The sequence below is a fragment of the Branchiostoma lanceolatum genome, chromosome 1 (assembly GCF_035083965.1).
Source record: "Branchiostoma lanceolatum isolate klBraLanc5 chromosome 1, klBraLanc5.hap2, whole genome shotgun sequence".
Lineage (NCBI taxonomy): Eukaryota > Metazoa > Chordata > Leptocardii > Amphioxiformes > Branchiostomatidae > Branchiostoma > Branchiostoma lanceolatum.
Genome location: NC_089722.1, coordinates 19,740,773 through 19,758,557, shown reverse-complemented (window position 1 = coordinate 19,758,557; position 17,785 = coordinate 19,740,773). Strand labels below are relative to the sequence as shown.

General features: G+C 41.5%; 1 protein-coding gene and 1 long non-coding RNA gene across 2 annotated transcripts; both read right to left on the bottom strand.

Annotated features, from left to right (window-relative positions):
- Positions 1-1,905: 1,905 nt before the first annotated feature.
- Positions 1,906-2,689, bottom strand: LOC136428009 (uncharacterized). The gene is made up of 3 exons (XR_010754561.1): positions 2,591-2,689; positions 2,333-2,450; positions 1,906-2,082 (listed from the first exon to the last, which is right to left on the bottom strand). It is a non-coding gene; the product is annotated as an uncharacterized lncRNA (long non-coding RNA).
- Positions 2,690-2,800: 111 nt separating this feature from the next.
- LOC136446359 (putative neutrophil cytosol factor 1C) lies at positions 2,801-12,333 on the bottom strand. The gene is made up of 10 exons (XM_066444740.1): positions 12,250-12,333; positions 8,450-8,525; positions 7,977-8,038; positions 7,375-7,469; positions 6,651-6,889; positions 6,243-6,350; positions 5,763-5,880; positions 4,506-4,682; positions 3,649-3,797; positions 2,801-2,964 (listed from the first exon to the last, which is right to left on the bottom strand). Exons 1-10 carry the CDS (start codon positions 12,331-12,333, stop codon positions 2,801-2,803), a joined length of 1,272 nt encoding a protein of 423 aa, XP_066300837.1.
- Between the last annotated feature and the right edge of the window lie 5,452 nt (positions 12,334-17,785).

Below are 17,785 nucleotides of genomic sequence, written 5' to 3'. Positions count from 1 at the left end.
TGCACCTGTGCATAACACGGTAAAAAGCGCTCTCTTGTGTCTGATGAAAGAACTGCAGTTACGTTGATGAAAGTTAGACATCCAGGTAGTAAGATACGCCAAAAATAATTACTCAAGCATAATTATTCAGAGTTCTGGTATAAAACCTGGTGTTCTCAGTCCTATCGTTAGTCACTGACGAAAGACAGTGGGTGCTGTCTGAAACGTCTGACTGTTTCAAAATTTTATACAGTTGCTTGAGTAATTATTTTTGGCGAACTGCAGTTACCTTATCATTTGAACACAATATAGCCTTGCTTAGCAGGCTTTTAACACCCCTTACATAGGCTGAGTAAGTAACGACTGTTGCGTTTGCTTATACATTTTCCTGCCGTTATAATTTCTACAAATATGACCCCGTTCACACTCATCTTTTTCAATCGCGATTGAAGTATAATCGCGATTGAATCGATCCGATCGCGATTGATTTTTTCAGTGTGAACGCTCCCAATCGCGATTGGAACGATCCAAAACGATCCAATCGCGATTGGATTGTAACTACCTCCGGAGGTAGTTTGATTGGATTAATCGCGATCGGATCCAATCCAATCCTATCAAATTTGGAGTGTGAACACAACTACGATTCATTCCATCGCGATCGGCGGAGATTTCGGCTGGTTCCGGGGGTGGGAGGTCATACATGCGGGTACGTGGGGTCATAGTTCGCATCGCGCGGGAAAACAAACCCAATCCGCACGTCAGATCGCTCTTTTACAACAACAACAACAACTTTTCGTCAACAATGCCCAAGAAGAAGAATAAAACTCCGTCAGCAACTTCAGCTGGTGGCAGATGGCGCGATGAGGAGACCAGGGTCCTCATCGCAATCTGGGGGAGAGAGGAGGTGCAGGCCAAACTGGGGAAATGTCACCGAAAGAGGGACATTTACCGCACCAAGTGACAATGTCTAGCGGAAAAATAGACACAAAACAAGGACAACAAGGACAACAACAACATTTACAAGATGATCGCCGATAGCATGCTTCAATCATGCTTCAATCGCGATCGGATCACGGCGTACTTTAATCCACTTGGCGAAAAGCAGTGTGAACGCAAAAGTTTCTTTGCGTTCAATCGCGATCGGATCGAACAATCGCGATTATACTTCAATCGCGATTGAAAAAAATGAGTGTGAACGGGGTCAGAATGAGTAGAATGGCACGGCTAGGCCGGTGTCGCGTCAAATTTCTGCTCCGCCCGATTTTTGCTCCGTAGGTTATTTGCGTGCGTAGAGTTAAGAAAGGGTTAGTGTTAGGGTCATGAGTTATATTAGCAAAGGTCGCTTGGTCACTGAGACACAAAACCTCTTTTTCATGAGGTCTAAGCCCTACAAAGTATCAATAAAATCTCACTATAAAAATCATGACATGATGGGGCAGATATTTTGCAGGGGAAGAAATCTGGCTTGACACCGTTAATGTTAGCGCCAGTCACAACATGTAATGTATAAAAGTTATCTATTACCGTCTTGGCGGCGGAGCTTTCTCTGCAATCTGTGTTTCCTCGTCACTCGTCTGTGCATTTGTTCCCTCCTTACATGACAAAGAAAATGTAACTTAGAGCAGTATTCATTATAGGAAGTAGATGCTAAGACTTTGACAGTCTTGTTATCTAGCAGGTTATTCTTAATTTTGTACTTCAAATTGTCTCTTTTTTCAGAAACAGGATGTAAAACTGCTAATTACTGATACATAGAAATAAACCTAAAACTAAATGGTATGTACTAGTGATCATGAATAGTTTGGGCAGGTCGGTTAATCATTGCACAACAAAGTTCTTTAAACATAACCAGTACATAATCTCCTGCCAACGTTTCTGTGACCGTCTAACAGCTTCATCTGGGCAATACTAACAGTTCCACTTCGCACTGCAGCTAGGTGTCGCTGCTGCAGTGTGAAGAATGCGGTCCCAAACCCCTCATTACGGTTCATAGTTATTTATACATATCTCACCGCAGGCCCTCCGTAAGGATACTCTAGACTCTGCCCTACGTCTTCTTTCGCCAGGTAGGTGGATGGTGCGAATCCTTCCTTGTCATTAAATCTGAAATCATACAGAATAGCTACCATGGTTACGGATGAATATGTATTTTTCAACTATACAAATGATTGAACATTGATTGTCTCGTTGATGAAATTTGTTGAGAATCATAAAACCGAAAATTAAGTGTAGGAATAGAACGTTGAACGTTAGCACTCAATCAATCATTCCTTTATACCTATCAATATATGATGTCACGTTCAGAATTTCCTTCCCCCCTTCTTTCATTCTTTTACTAAAATGAGCAACTTACTTGACGAGCCACCAGCCGTCCAGATATTTCCTGAGGACCACCAGGGTCTCTCCCCGCTCGAAATCCACCTCGTCTTCGTTCTCGGCGTGGTAGTCAAACTTGCTGATGTACCGCTCGCCTATGGTCATGTTTCAACAAAACAAAAGTCAGGATCGTACAGTCACGCACGCCATCTACCGATTTGTCTTCAGACTGCAGTTGATACAGTAAAACGATATTGACATACTAGTACATGGCAAGACAATGAATACTAGGTACCTTCTCCGAGGGCTATTTCGTCCTTTTCCGGGCAGTGGTCCACTGGTTCCAGGTAAGAGGCCGGAGCCCAGCCAGACTGACCCTTACACGTCACATACCACCAACCTGATAAACACAAAGATAATACAAAACATTTTTTATAGTAGTTTTCATGCCTTCTAGATCACCAACAATATTGCCTGTAGCATTACATCTGCAAGGGTAAAGACTTTATGCTATAATCAAATCTGGAATAGAAGTGCTACCGTTTTCGTTTTTCTTGATGACGTCGACAGTGTCCCCTGCCTCCAGACTGATCTCCGTGTCGTCCATGGACTGGTAGGCGGCGATGGCGCGGTACTGCTCCGGCTCGGCCGACTCCGAGTCCGTGGCGTCTGGCGAAGACAAGTCCAACAATGAAAGAAAGTTCTCTCGACACTCTCGCCGAAGAGATTAAGTTTGTTTTTTTCCGGTAAAACACACACGCTATCATTAAAGAGTTAAAAGAGAAGTGAAATTTTGCAGCCCGAAGTTCCTAAATTTGTACTACTCCGACGATTTTCCAAGCTTTTCCCTCCTTATTAACAAATCTTTAACTTCTATGTTAATAGGAAAATAATTCTAGGCACATTTAGTTACAGTCGAAGGGTGTTGCCCTCAGTGGTTTCCAAAGCATCAGTGTTATTTATTTTCAAGGTTATTGTAAGATGTATATAGTTTCTTAACGATTATACCAGCAGTTTAGTTTTTAATGTTTAGATCCGATCAGCTAATCTCCACGCAGATCTAAAGTGGCAGAAACAGTATCTGGCAAAAGGAGTTTACATAGCCACCCAAGGGTTGGATACGGTCTTTGTCACCCTTAGATCTGCTTGGAGATTACAGATCAGCTGTAAGATATAGTCTATTGTAATGTATATTTGTATAGAATTTGTTCCGCTGATGTTGATTTTAAGGACAGTACTTGTGATTCCGACTGATTTTTAATTGTTATGAAATACGCAATTTAGCCCCAAGGGCTACGATGTATTTTTAATCGAATAAACTGAAACTGTGTGTGTTTGGCTGTGGTTCCCTACCGAAGTCGTCTCCCCAGTCACTCTCGAAAGAGTCGTCGGAAGGGTCTGTGTTCGGCTGTTCTTCTTCCGTCGTGCTGTTGTTCTCCGTGGAATTCTGGGTAAGAACGCTCAACTGATGACGTAATCCTTCCAGACCGTAGAAGGTTGACCTATGGAAAGTTTAAACGATAGTATACAATTTGACTCGCCTCTTAGGCGTGGCCAAGAAAAGAAATCATGACATTGCATATAGCTTTTATAAGACCTTTCTGTAAAATGCTCCGTGATCAAGACGTACAGTGGACTTCGAAAAATTGGAGGTACGTGTTTTGTTACCTTTCAAAAGTGACTGGTTGAAGAATATTCTAGTAGCCCTTTCTGTAAATGTTTGAATTCATTTGTTTTCGCGGGGACTTGCCTTCGCGGTAAAATGGGATTTTCGCGGTGTTTTAAGTTCGCTGTTGAAACAATTCTGTATCACAGTAGCAATACACTGAAAATGCATATTTTCGCGGTGGGCACTACGAAAGCAGCAAAACCTAAACCACCGTGAACATTTCATGATTCACAGTTTATAGTCCTAGTGTAGTGATAGTAACACCGCACTATATTTTATAGTGAATATCCGTAAACATTTCGAATTCAAGCTCATTATTCCACATCTCAATGTCTATGAATCTTAAAACATTTCTATCAATTGCAAGTTCTTTTCTTCCATGAATGTCAAGTCAACATGATTCAGACATGTGTAAGAAAAATAGAAAAATATCGATTAATTGATTAATTGATTGATTGATTGGTTGGTTGGTTGGTTGGTTGGTTGGTTGGTCGATCGATTGATTGATTGATTGATTGATTATAAGCGATAGTTGACAGACCTTATTGGCTGTATGGGGGTCCCAGCTGACAGGTTTGGCGTCTCCGACAGTAGAGCCTGTTTCTCCCCCTGCGCCAGAGACAGACGGTTCGGGTTCTTCCACACCTTAACATTAATGATGGGATCCGCTAGGGGCGTCAGGAACACACAGGGCGTGTAACCCTCCTTACCGTTGTACCTACCGCGGGAAAATGTATGATAAACAAGAGTTATCTACCACTCAAATATCATGACCATAGCATGTTTAGAACACGAGATATCAAAAACGGAAGTTCCGCTGCAATACTATAGAAGGTTGCTAGGGGGCACAAAATCAAATCATTTCGAGGTCTTACCATGACCTACCCACCTAGAAAATATGAAGTCAATCCATTTAGGCATTCTTGAGTTATCGTGTTCACAGACACACACACACAGACACATTCATTCATTCATTCATTCACAGACACACACACACACAACACGAACGCTGTGCAAAACATAACCTTCTCGGCGAAGGTAAATATGGGCATTATGGCATCAGAACATGCGATACAGCAATCCCCAATCATGAATGTCCTGTTTGTAGCTTTGTAAAATACCATGTTACATACATTGTTCAACGACTGTGTAAAAGACTCGGACCGCGGACCGGCCAAGGTGATAAACAGAGAGGCCAGCATGTGGACTAGCTGTATTAAGGAGGCTGTATGGATCAGAAAATCTACTCCAGTTATGAACCGTGGTGAGGGGGGATATAAGCTTAGTCACGTTTGGGACCACATTCTTCCCGCTGCAGCAGCGACAGTTATTTAACCTCGAAACAACTCCTTGTATTATGAAAGTGCAAGGAAATTTTCTGTAAGACACAATTAAACAAAACATTGCCTTAAAAAGGTAAAAGAGACCTCGCGAGAGCACAATCTGGCGGGAACTAGTTCATAAATAAACTAGCCATAGAGTTCCCAAACGTACATGACTTACTCTCCCTCCCAATAGCTATCTGCCACTAAAATATCACGACCATAGGCATAGCGTGTCCAGAACACGAGATATCAAAACCGAAAGTTCTCCTGCAGTACCATAGCAAGCCGCTAGGGGGCCCATAATCAAATCATTTCGAGGTCTTAAGAAGGCCTACCCACCTACTAAGTATAAAGACAGTCCATTTAGGCATTCCTGAGTTATTGCGTTGACAGACTGAAGGTAGGAAGGACACACACACACAAACGCTGACCGAAACAGAACCCTCTAGGCGAAGGTAATGATGGGAAAATACCTGACTAGCCACCAGCCATCCTGATATTCCGTCAGTAGCTCCACAACAGTGCCTTTGTCCAAGTCTAGTTCATCCTCCTCTTGCGCACGATACTCATGGGTCGCTATATACTTCTTACCTAGATCGGAAAACATCACATGTCAACTAGAGTGTTTATTTTTTCAAAAGAATAACACCTTATGTAGTATTTCTTTACTCATGTGCTAGTTTGCATGCATGCTTATTTGAAACAAAGAAAAATGAATGATTTCTCTTTGTATTCAGCCTTTTACTGTGGTCGAGAGATATGCCACGACGGCAAAGGTTTCTTGCTGCTGTTGTTGAATCAAAATTTTTTCACTACAATATCATCTATTTCAAACCATTGTAATAAACGAAGGGACCCTGTCACACCTACGGTGTATTGAAAACAAAAAAAAAGGCTAGCTGCATCTCACTCCTCAATGACATGCTCCTGTTTTATCAGTATCTACTACTCACCGTTCCCTGCCTTCCCCTCTTGTTCGGTCCCCACGGACAGAGTGAGCGGTTCCAAGTATGACGCAGGCGCCCAGCCTTGGTCGTCATCTATGCAAATAAACCACCATCCTGTACAAAACAACGGTGTAAGCGTTTAGAATTCATGTCAACAAAATCGCCTGAAAAGGGAGGTAAACGTTGCACAGTGATTTGTGGTTAACCTTTATGCCGCTGTTTAACCCCATAAACAATACAAATTCGATGCCAAAAGGCTACTTAGCAGAGAGAAGGTTAAAGTCTCTCCGAGGTACTGAAAGGCCTTCCGTCGACCCGTATTGTCAACAATGCTCTCAATCTAAAATTCCACTACAGTGTTGCTGTGGATTTGTGTGATATGGAAGTACAAAAAATATCATATCAAACATGTACCGTTCCGACTCTTTTCCATCACATCTATTTGCAGGCCGGCCTCGAAGCTGATTTCGTTGTCTCCCCGGCGCTCGTACGCAGCGATGGTCCTGTAGGGTTCCAGGGCTAGCGGGCTGGACACTTCGATGGGCGTCGGTGGGTCCGTATTTTCAGTGGTCTCAGCTGCAGCCACGATTTCTTGCTGTTTTGATTGACACTTTGACAGGCGGGCCAAGTTAAGGGCCGGCTTTTTCAGTGCTCTACAGAGAGAGAAAAGTACATGACTGTGTACTTTAAAGGTTGCTTACATGAGTGCCACTTAACGTACGCTTTACGAAAATAAAACGGTAAATGTAGTATGAAGATGATATTCTAACTCTGGTAAATATTACAAAAAGTAAATTAGAGAGTGGCAATTCATAACATATAAGCATACTTTAAGTGTAATCCTTGAAAAATACGTTTGAACTGATCTTAAATATTTGTTTTCTATCAAGCTTAGCGATCTCCTTTAGAATGGTAACTGTTAACCATTTTTCTCACTTCTTGAGTATTGCTTTACGGAGTACAAAGCACTGTCTAAGAGCTTAAAAAAGAAATGCGTTTCCATAGATGAAATAAGGGTAAAGGTCAAAGTCAAATATTCTTACTTTCCCGTGATGCTTTGTCCCAAAAGAAAACATGACGCCCAAAAATAAACGTATCTATGCTAATGACTTTTTGCAAGGTATAAACATTGACTCACTCTTCTGAGGGCGGATTGATGTCTTCTCTTTTGGCTTCGAAGAACCGCAGGACGAATTTGCATCTTGATATCCTCGGTGGGAGGGCGATCAGTTCCTATAATGTGGGGAGAAAGAAGACACTGTAGCGAGGTCCCGTGGTCAAGGGGTGATTTATTCTGCATTGGACCAAGAGGTCGCGAGTTCGAATCCCGATTGTTGTCGCTCACCCAACACACTACGTACCGGGTTCGAATACCTAGGAGGTTCCAATGTTGTGCTCTTGGGAAATGCACTTTACACCTATTTCTATCACTCGAGTTAGGTGAAAATGAGTATCAAGCTTCGGCTAGAGACGTCCACTAGGGAGTGACGTAAAGCCGGAGGCCCCGTGTTTGAGAGGAGCCACATTTCGAGCACCTTAAAAAAATCACAGTGCACGTATTATGGGTTCATCCCGTTATGATTGAATCAAATCTTACAGACTGAGTCCAACCTCATGCAGCTTGTTCGTACTGTACACAATTGGTGTGTTACACTAAAAACGGTTAACCGTACATGCAAATCAAACAAAAGACATCAGTACCGTGGCCCAAAGGTACAATGCAGTAAAATCTGTTCTTACCCTGCAGAATTTCCCCACGTGAAGAAGACGCTTCTCTGCGATTTTCTGTGTCCGTGTTCTGCCTAAAAGGATTCTTCCTACAGAAGCATGATCACATCAATAGCACGTCAGGACCTGGCTGTATCTTTGTACCAGTACATACATACATACATACATACATCATACATACAACCACCCACCCACCCACCCAAAACCCACCCACCCGCACAAGCGTGCGCACCCAAACACACACCCACACACCCGCCCAACACAATACACCCACCCACACACACACACACACACACACACACGCACTCATACATATACTCATGATTAATAGACGTTCCTTGACCTGATATCTTATTCAATATGCATGTATATATATCCCATTCAAAGTACCTTATATTCCGTTCTATATACAGTATAAACATATTAATATATGAATATATATTTATGAATTCATGTCGAACTGTGCACGATTTGGCACTACTTACCAGGCAGACGCGGAAGGATACGTTCCTTTTCATCGATGACACCAGCCTCCAATGGGAACATTTCTTCCAGCTCATTCTGAAATGACATTATGAAGTAATTAGGCCTTAATAGTCCTGTTACGAATATAAGCTTTACTAATTTTAAGTCGGAAGGCTCCTGCCAATACGTTAAGGATGAACAGGGGCTTGCGACTTCAAATTTGGAAAGGTAACTTTGACATATGACACACAGTGCATTACTAAGTCAAAAGACGCCACAGAGGCTGCACTTCAGCACAGTGTTAACCTGTCACACATAGCCGACCATGACCCCCCGACATTCTCCAGACTGTGGTTGGGAGTTAGTCGTAGGTAAGGTCATCAATGGTTGGGAGTTGGTCGGCGAGAATGCCTACTAGTATTCAAGAGTCATCAACGTCAGCCAACTATACATTTTGAAAAATCTGGAGGGTCATATTCTGATTTGATGCAATCAGAGGAGCGAACTAGAATAGGACAGATTCCAGACTACTCCCAACCCAGCGTCGTGTTAAGGTCCTGAGTGTGTGACAGGGGGTCAACTGATATGAACTTCTATGAAATAAATGTCTGTTTGTTTTAACAGGAAAGGAGGTCTACGCGTCGAACTTTCAGGCACTTGGGATAACGCGCCAGATCTTAGTCACTGACGAAAAACAGCGGATGCTGTCTAAAACGTCTGACTGTTTCAAAATTGTATCCAGTTGCTTGAGTAACTATTTTTGGCGTGTCTGTTGGTTTGTTTTTACTTACGTGGAAATCGTGTACAACGGAAAATCGCCGATAGATCACGTGTTCACTTCCCTCAGACCACGTGACTCTCAGTACGTAAGCCTGGATGTCACAGGTACAAACAAGAGATCGATGATGTCATACGATGTGTAAGAGTTTCTGTAAATTTCTTGATCTATTCATTATTGTGAGTTTCTGATTCTGGCTATGTATTGTCCCATTGACTCCCATAAGGCCATGTTGATTTGATTATATGGATGACAACCGAGCGCGCTTTAATCTTCGTCCATTTCGGAAAAAAATTCTACCATACTGTAATTCGCGCAACGCAGCTACAAAATGGGTAAATACATGCTGTTAATTGCAAAAAGGTATTTCGGAAAACAGATACTAATGTCTAGAATGCCAAACTCAAAGAAATGGACATGAAAGACCAAAAATGAAGAATCTATGATGTGGCATACTGTTCTCTGTGTGTTTAGTCATTTGTTCAACCTTCCTTATCACGTAGATTTCATAATGAAGGCACTTTTTTTCAACGTTTGTATTCGCACACTCGCATCAGTTTTGGGATTCCCAGAGGATGTCATCCATATAATCAAATCAACATGGCCTAGGGCAAAAAACATACATATAGCAGCAAATTGAAGACAGAAAATAAGACAACCTTTGATAACTATTCTGGGACCCTTGACCTAGCTTCCTGTCAGTACCAGACGTGCCTACCATATGGAAATAAATGTGGAAACAATAAAAAGACAAACAATCACCAAAAGCGATACCTCTCGTTTCACTGAGGTAATTATGAGACATATAGACATTATGAGACATATAGACATATAAACATTGTCTTTTCTCTGCTCAAGCACAGCTGATCCGCACGAACTGACCGGCACACCAACCCACCATACAACCAACCACCAATCAACAAAACTAACAAACAACCAAAAAACGACTAAAATCAAAACAACAGAAACAGCCCACCACCAAACAAACGACACATGTCCACATGAAGTCCTGGTGGTCAGCATATGAATTTTAATATTCAGCCGCAGACAATATACGGTCATTCTTGGACAGGGGACAGGAAGTGAAGATATTACATAAGGAATATGCTTTCAAAACATTTATATTACATTTTTGCAAATATAATTTTTCATTGGTTTCTGTTACTGTTGCAACATGAAATAATTGAAAACCTTAAACGTATTGAGTACGCTTTACAATATGACTTGTCTTTTTGTTTGTCAGACTTTTATAAATAGAATTTTCATTGTCTCTGTTGCCGTCTGAACTAGATAAAAAATCTTCAACATATTGTGTAGTTTTTACAATGATTCTTTTGTTTGTTTATTTGTTGGTTTATTTGCCTGTTTTGTTTTGGTGTGCGTTGCTATCCCCGCCCCCGCAGTACTAAACACCCACGCCTAAATTCGTCCGTACCTTCACAACACGTTCTACATTGCAACCAGACTAATTGTTGAAAGATAAAATTTCTTATATGTTTCTCGGTGTTTCTGACATAAAAACAGTAACTCGGTTAGTCTGATCAGCTTCTGCAAGGAGGTCCTCCTTGGCTTCTGTAATAAGTGACCAATAGATTTTTACATCACTTGGTAGGAAAATCAGAAAATGATGTTTTTAAGATTTATAAAACTAATTCTTAACGTGAAAAAGAACATTTGCTGCATGTTTCTCTGTGTTTTTGACGTCATAAAACATGAAATCGGTTAGCTAGATTAGCTTCTGTAATAAGTGAACAATCTATTTTACATCACTTGGTAGGAAAATGACACAATTTTTTTTTAAGATGTTGAAAATGTGTGTCAGCCGACCTTCTCCTAGATGAGCTCACCTTCTTATTGCACTTATTCTGGCTAAAACAAATGACGAAATTTAGATTTATTCCCTGAAAAATAAGCGGTGTTTGAAGACTCCCCCCTCCCCCTTAAGGTCCGGTCACGATCGTCTTTGGATCATTGTACGATAATCTAAGCAGATCTACACGGTGCACCATATACGATTTTCGGTGCACCGTGTAGATCTGCTTGGAGATTTATCGTACGATTGCAAACTGGGAACATAATTCTTGGACTGATAGTCGAGCTCTCAGATGTCGTCTTGCTCCCTTAAGGCTGTCTTGGATCATTGTCGTCGGTTGGCTCTGTCACAGCCAGATGGAAATCCTAAAGCCCCCCTCTCACTAGAAAGTCCCGCGGCACGTTGGCGACCTCGCTGCGACCGAGCGATTTGACAGCGCGCTCAACGAATTTCATCGATGATAACGAATCTTTTTACGCTTTGTGTGTTTTGTATTCTTTTAGTCATACTTGTACGTTTTGCATGATATTCCCATTATAAAGTCAAGGGTACGACAACTCTAATTTAGGACGCAGCGAGGTCGCCAACGTGCCGCGGGTCCAGTGAGACATTAAAATCGTGACCGAGACCTGACAGCCCATTTCCACTAGTGGCTGCGACTTCACTGCAACCGCTGAGCGACGATAGATTTGACAGATCGCTCAACGAATTTCACAGATAAAGTACAAATTTGTTTGCGCTTGGTGTGTTTTGTTGTCCTTTAAAGCATGCATTAACATATTGTATCATATTTCAATTATAACATCACGGGTCACACGGATCCAATTTTGGTTGTTATACCGTAACAAGCCGCTAGGGGGGCCGTCATCTAATCATTGCGAAGTCTCATCAAGACCTACCAGATTCCAAATGTCAAGACGATCCTTCCAGGCCTTCTCGAGTTATGCTGCTAATCCACACACACACACAAATACACGCACACATACAAACGCTACCGAAAACATAACCTTCTTTGCGAAGGTAACAATAGACGGAATATACACAAACACGACCTTGTAGGATGCATTCTATCGAAGTGCTTGTAATAATAATAAGAAGAATTTTATTGCGCGACAGTTGTTACAGGTACAATAATGTATGATAACTTGTACATACATGTCAGTTAGTAGTATTGCTTTAAAGAACTAATCTGATATATGGATAGCAGTGAGGACAACGGTTATACTCACGTAGTGTTTCCTGGGTAGGTACCGCTTCTGTAAGCCTAGTGCCGTCACATCTGTGACATGACGCTTGCTATTGGCTGCGGGCATGCCTACAGTCCACTCTCCTCATCCGATCAGTACAACAGTGACACAACTCTTCACTTAAATTTCCTGCGATAAATTTTACACCGAGAAAATGTACACAGGACTAGAAGCGAGCAGCCCACCGTTAGAGCCCGGGTATGGAGAATGTTCTATGTTGTATGAATGCAAGGCGCAGACAATGAATAAGTTATGCATGTAATATCTCGAACTTTGGCCCGGCCTTTGCGGAGGGGGGCGGTGAAATAAAAAAAAAGGAAGGAGAACATACATGTATATACCATGTACAGTTAAAACGGTTTGTTGATGTTGAATAAATAATATACACCATACAAAAATGAGAGAAATATACACGATAAGTTTCCTTGTTTTTTATAGTTGAATAGCACAGAAAAATGGATCTAGACAAATCATAAGTTCATTCATCTACAACTGTCTTAAGAAGCGAGAAGAAATTGAACTTGTACATAGCAGTATTAATTGGACTTAAGATGTAATAGGATATCACGTTTTAATATTACTGTAACAAGAGTTCTACGACCTCATACCTTCGCTAAATGATTTTGACCTTTATGACTGACGTATTAGGAGTGTTTTTCATCAATCAAAAATCATACCAGTTGATCCTCCTCACCCAAATAACATAAGTTGTCCAAACCTCCTTGTTATGATTATGAGCTTAACAAAGAAGGTTATGCTAACATTTTTCATCAATAATGCAAATAAGCTCCTTATTAGCATAATTTGATTCAATGGTGTTCACATTCACACAACTTCTAAATGCAACAAGTATGAAATTGCCGTTATTTACTAGTATGGAATGATAGTAGTTTCTCATGAATTATGCAAATTAGGCCTACATTTGCATAATTTCTATCTATTGACATCCCTCTCTTCCTCAGTTACAAATGTCACATATTTGAATAGTCATATCATGGAACACAGCAGGTTTTTAAAATTGCCTCATTAATTATAATCTGATTTGCATAATTATCATCCAATCATACAAAGCATCACATAAGCTATCTACATACCAAAAATCATGACCATCCATCAAGCCCATCTCGAGTTATATTATTTTCTCATTAATTATGTAAATGAGGTTCTCATTTGCATAGCTGATATCTATTAATATTTCTCTCTTCCTCAGTTACATATGTCACATGTTTGCGAGTCCTATCATGGAAATTGATGAATGTATAAACTTTCCTCATTAATTATGCAAATTAGTTACTGATTTGCATAATAAGTATCCAATCATGTACATCATCGCTCAAGCTATGTACATGCAAAAAAACATGACCTTCCATCAAGCCCTTCTTGAGTTATTCCCTTTCAAAGTCTGAAGCAAAACCTACCCCTGCAGTTCCAAAAAATTTGCTAGGGGGCCCAAACCTATACCACTTACTCTCTGCCCAACGAGCTATCTACCACTCAAAAATCAGTTCCATAGCATGTCCACAACACGAGATATAATAACAGGAAGTTCCGCTGCAGTACCGTAACAAGCCGATAGGGGGCCCAAAATCTAATCATTTTCAGGTTTCATCGAGACCTACCAACATACCAAATACCAAGACAATCCTTCCAAGAATTCTCGACTTATCGTGTTCACTAACAGACACACAGACATGCTCGGTATTCCCATGCTGTGGCACTGCATTAATGACTGTTCTTACTCATATAAGGCCGTGTATATCCAACTTTGGTCAAAATTTGTATGTTTCAGTCTTTTAATTGGTGTAAGGAGATATCTTTGTGGTTTGGTTTCACATGCTCCGAGTGGACTCTTCCAGGCTGGGAGTAGGTCAAAGTTGACGATTGTTTTCGTCTGTCAGCTGTTACGAGAGAACGAGCTGGTCAACTGTCTATTTTCTTTGCATGATTCTAAAGTAGACAGATGTGGCTTTCTGGTGCATAAGAATTTTGGGGGCTTGCAATTAAGGTGAATCCTTTTCTGAGCCCTTGTTTTAGTGCTTTAAAGCATTACTGCCTATATGGGCAAGTCTATCTCTTGTATCTGCCCTACAGCTGGCTGATAGCCAATTTGTCCCTGGCAGTAACTGACGTTTCCTGCCTGCCTCATGACCCCTCATGACCAACTTTGCACCCAATACCCGTGTCAATATCCCCTGAAACAATACAGCCCACACGTCGCAACCAGAAAGCATAGTATGAGCATACAATCTAACACATTTTTACACTTTTCTCGTTAATTATGCAAAACACTTCGCCCAAAATCTAATCATCTTGAGATTTCCCACATACACACCGACACACCAAATACGACAACAAACCATCCAGGCGTTCTCGACTTATTCTGTTCACTAACAGACACACAGACAAGCATCATCGAATTACCTTCGCGACGAATGGTCGAATAACCTACTCGACGAAACCATTCGTCGCGAAGGTAATTATACTACATATACTACAGTACTAAATCAAGAATTCTAAACATTTCGTAAATAAGATTAGCGAGTTAACCGTTGGTGAGGACGAAGAAATGGTGTCGTATGATGTCACTGCACTCTTCACAAGTACCCCCATTCAAGAAGCAATTGACGTCATTAAGGAACGACTAAAGAATGACGAGACTCTCTCTGAAAGGACAAACCTCAACGTAACACTGTTGGTAGAACTACTACGCTTTTGTCTCACCACGACATACTTCATCTTCAATGGTACTTACTACCAACAAGTGGAAGGTGCCGCCTGTATCCCCCATAGTGGCAAACCTTTTCATGGAGCACTTCGAGGAAGTGGCGATTTCAACCGCACCTAATCCTCCCAAATTCTGGGGTCGTTTCGTTGATGACACGTCTGTGATTCAGATGAAGGACAAGATAGAGGAATTCACTACTCACATTAACAATATTAACAGTGCCATCAAGTTCACGATTGAAAGGGAGACGGAAGGAAAGTTACCGATGCTGGACACTATGATCCACCGAAGGCCTGATGGCACACTCTATGCCACTGTCTATCGGAAACCAACACATACAGACTTATATCTGAACTTCACAAGTCATCACCCACTCCAGCACAAAATAGGTGTAGTGCGAACCCTTACCGATCGAGCCAATGTGATCGTCACAGAGGAAAGTGACAAGACCCTGGAAATCGAACACATACACAATGCACTGTCAACATGTGGCTATCCAGACTGGTTGTTCCATGTAAGCAAAGAAAAGCGAAGCAAGAGAACTCCATCCAACCAGACAAGAGTGATACGCAGGGGGACAGTCAGCATTCCGTACATCAAAGGCATATCTGAAACACTCATGAGACTGTACAGAAGTAAAGGGATACAGTGTCAGTTCAAACCCATCAACACCATCAGACGTAATCTTGTCGCACCTAAGGACAAGATTAAGAAGCTGGAACGCAGTGGAACAGTTTACCACATTCCTTGTGCAGACTGTCCTGCAACATACGTAGGGGATTCGGAGAGACCACTGAGCGCCCGTCTACAGGAACACAAGAGACCCAGCAATGTGTCATCACCTGTGGTGCAACACGTCGCCAAGCAGAAAGACAAGATAAACTGGGACAATGTGAAAGTGCTGGATCAGGACTCCGACTGGTTTTCTAGAGGTGTTCGGGAGGCGATCCAAATCCGCAGACAACGCAGTACCTTAAACAGGGACAGGGGGCGTCACTATCTCAAGCCTGTATATGACTGTCTCTTGTCACGTGATAATCAACATCAAGTCACGTGACAAGAGGAGAACTCCAAGACGAGATCTGACTTTATTACCGGGTTGACGAAGAGACAGAGAATTCGTCTCGAAAGCTCCCCAGAGCAATCTTTTTTTATGTTGTGTTTAAGGCTGAAATGTTTGTCAAAAATACTACATATGCTTCACCATGATCTGTACTTTTCAACTTAGATTCATATGTCACTTGACGGCAGTGGACTGTGACTTGAAACTCGGGATTTATGAATGGGAGACCACGCTAGTACAATCCTAGCACCCTGATCGCGATCTCTGTCGACAGACTACGATCTCGATCCTTACGGGTAGAACCGGCGAATCTGCCAGATCACAATCTCTACCCTAACATATATAGAAAGCTGGTGTATTATGCCAAAGGGCGGTTACAATCAGATCGACTGTATGTGTAGTTCTTCCAAATGAAAGTGTCCCTTTTGAAACTCTCCTGGTCAAGGCTGAGAGTCTTCTCAGAGTCTACGTCTGCAATTTGACGGTCGTTTTGCAGAGTCACCACCAAGCGATCAGGTGTAGAACTGCAGCGTAGGCTCTTGTAGTATTTTTGACTTTCAAAAACGGATGTCAAGAATTCTTTCTTCAGAATTCCCAACCTCTTGGATTTTCCTTCCCTTTCTGCAAAGCACTAAGAATGTCCATGCGAAAATACGATGAGATTATGAGACACTGGGGGGATTATAAATATAAATATAAAATCATCCTGACAATTTGCCGCTTTGTGGCGCTACAGTTTGAATACTCTCGGTCGGTACAAGACAATATAAATCACAATTAACTAGTAAACAGGTGTATTGAAAGAGGTGATTTGTCAGAACATGTACATAACATCTGTGTCGGTACATTATTCCCACATTCAACGTCTCCAAGCGTATTCAGGAATTCCACAAATCGACAATTTTCAGCTCATATCAATTCCCACGGTACAGCACCCATCGACAGCTGGTTTCGTGCGCTTTTAACAATTCACTGCTTTTTTTGTATTTATCGAAAATTGCACCTCTCTTTCAATCGCCCGTAGCCTCTGTTGTTAACGCTGTTGCGACTAAACCTCCATTAACATTAATCGGCCGGGTTACAGAAATCCTCCAAAAAACAGTGGGTTTGAGAGATCTCTAGTGCAGTACCCCCAGCTAGGTATACACGTGCACAGTTTAGATATAGAGTGCATTATACTGGGAACGATGGAATGGAGATCTGTTTGGATGTATCTTTTTAGGGTGGCGGAATTATGTACCCTGGTGGAATTACGTTTTTTAGTAGATTTTGTACTCCCATTCCACTATGGAGTCTACCTCGCTGTGACCAAGTACACTTGTTTAAGTTTGACGTCATTTATGACTCACCGAATTGATACTGTAAACACACCTAGCAACATTCTGAACTTTATTATTGATATGGATGTCAAACTTCAGCTATAAATGAATATAAGAAGATGTCAACTACGTCCGTTGTGATGACAAACGATGTTTGAAGTTTGCCGTCATTTGTGACTCATCAAATCGCGACTTTGAACACGCCTAGCAACGTTAACATCCTGGCGTCATTTTGTAAATCTCAGTGTTAATCACTTAATAAGTCTACTAATCTTACCATCATCCGTTGCTGTTAGCGATCACTATGGCATGTTACAGATTTCCAAGTTTTATGTTTGACCAAAAGACAATTAAGTTCTTGGATACCAGGTGTGCATGTATCATTCCAACAAATAACCGATAAAATAGTAA

Excerpts from the sequence above, each read along its gene's own strand:
- LOC136446359 (XM_066444740.1), bottom strand. The coding sequence starts at position 12,333 with ATGCCCGCAGCCAATAGCAAGCGTCATGTCACAGATGTGACGGCACTA. Across the intron at positions 7,470-7,976 it reads ACGTGGGGAAATTCTGCAGG|GAACTGATCGCCCTCCCACC; the intron begins GTAAGAACAGAT and ends CCCACATTATAG. Across the intron at positions 5,881-6,242 it reads AGAGGGGAAGGCAGGGAACG|GTAAGAAGTATATAGCGACC; the intron begins GTGAGTAGTAGA and ends TTTCCGATCTAG.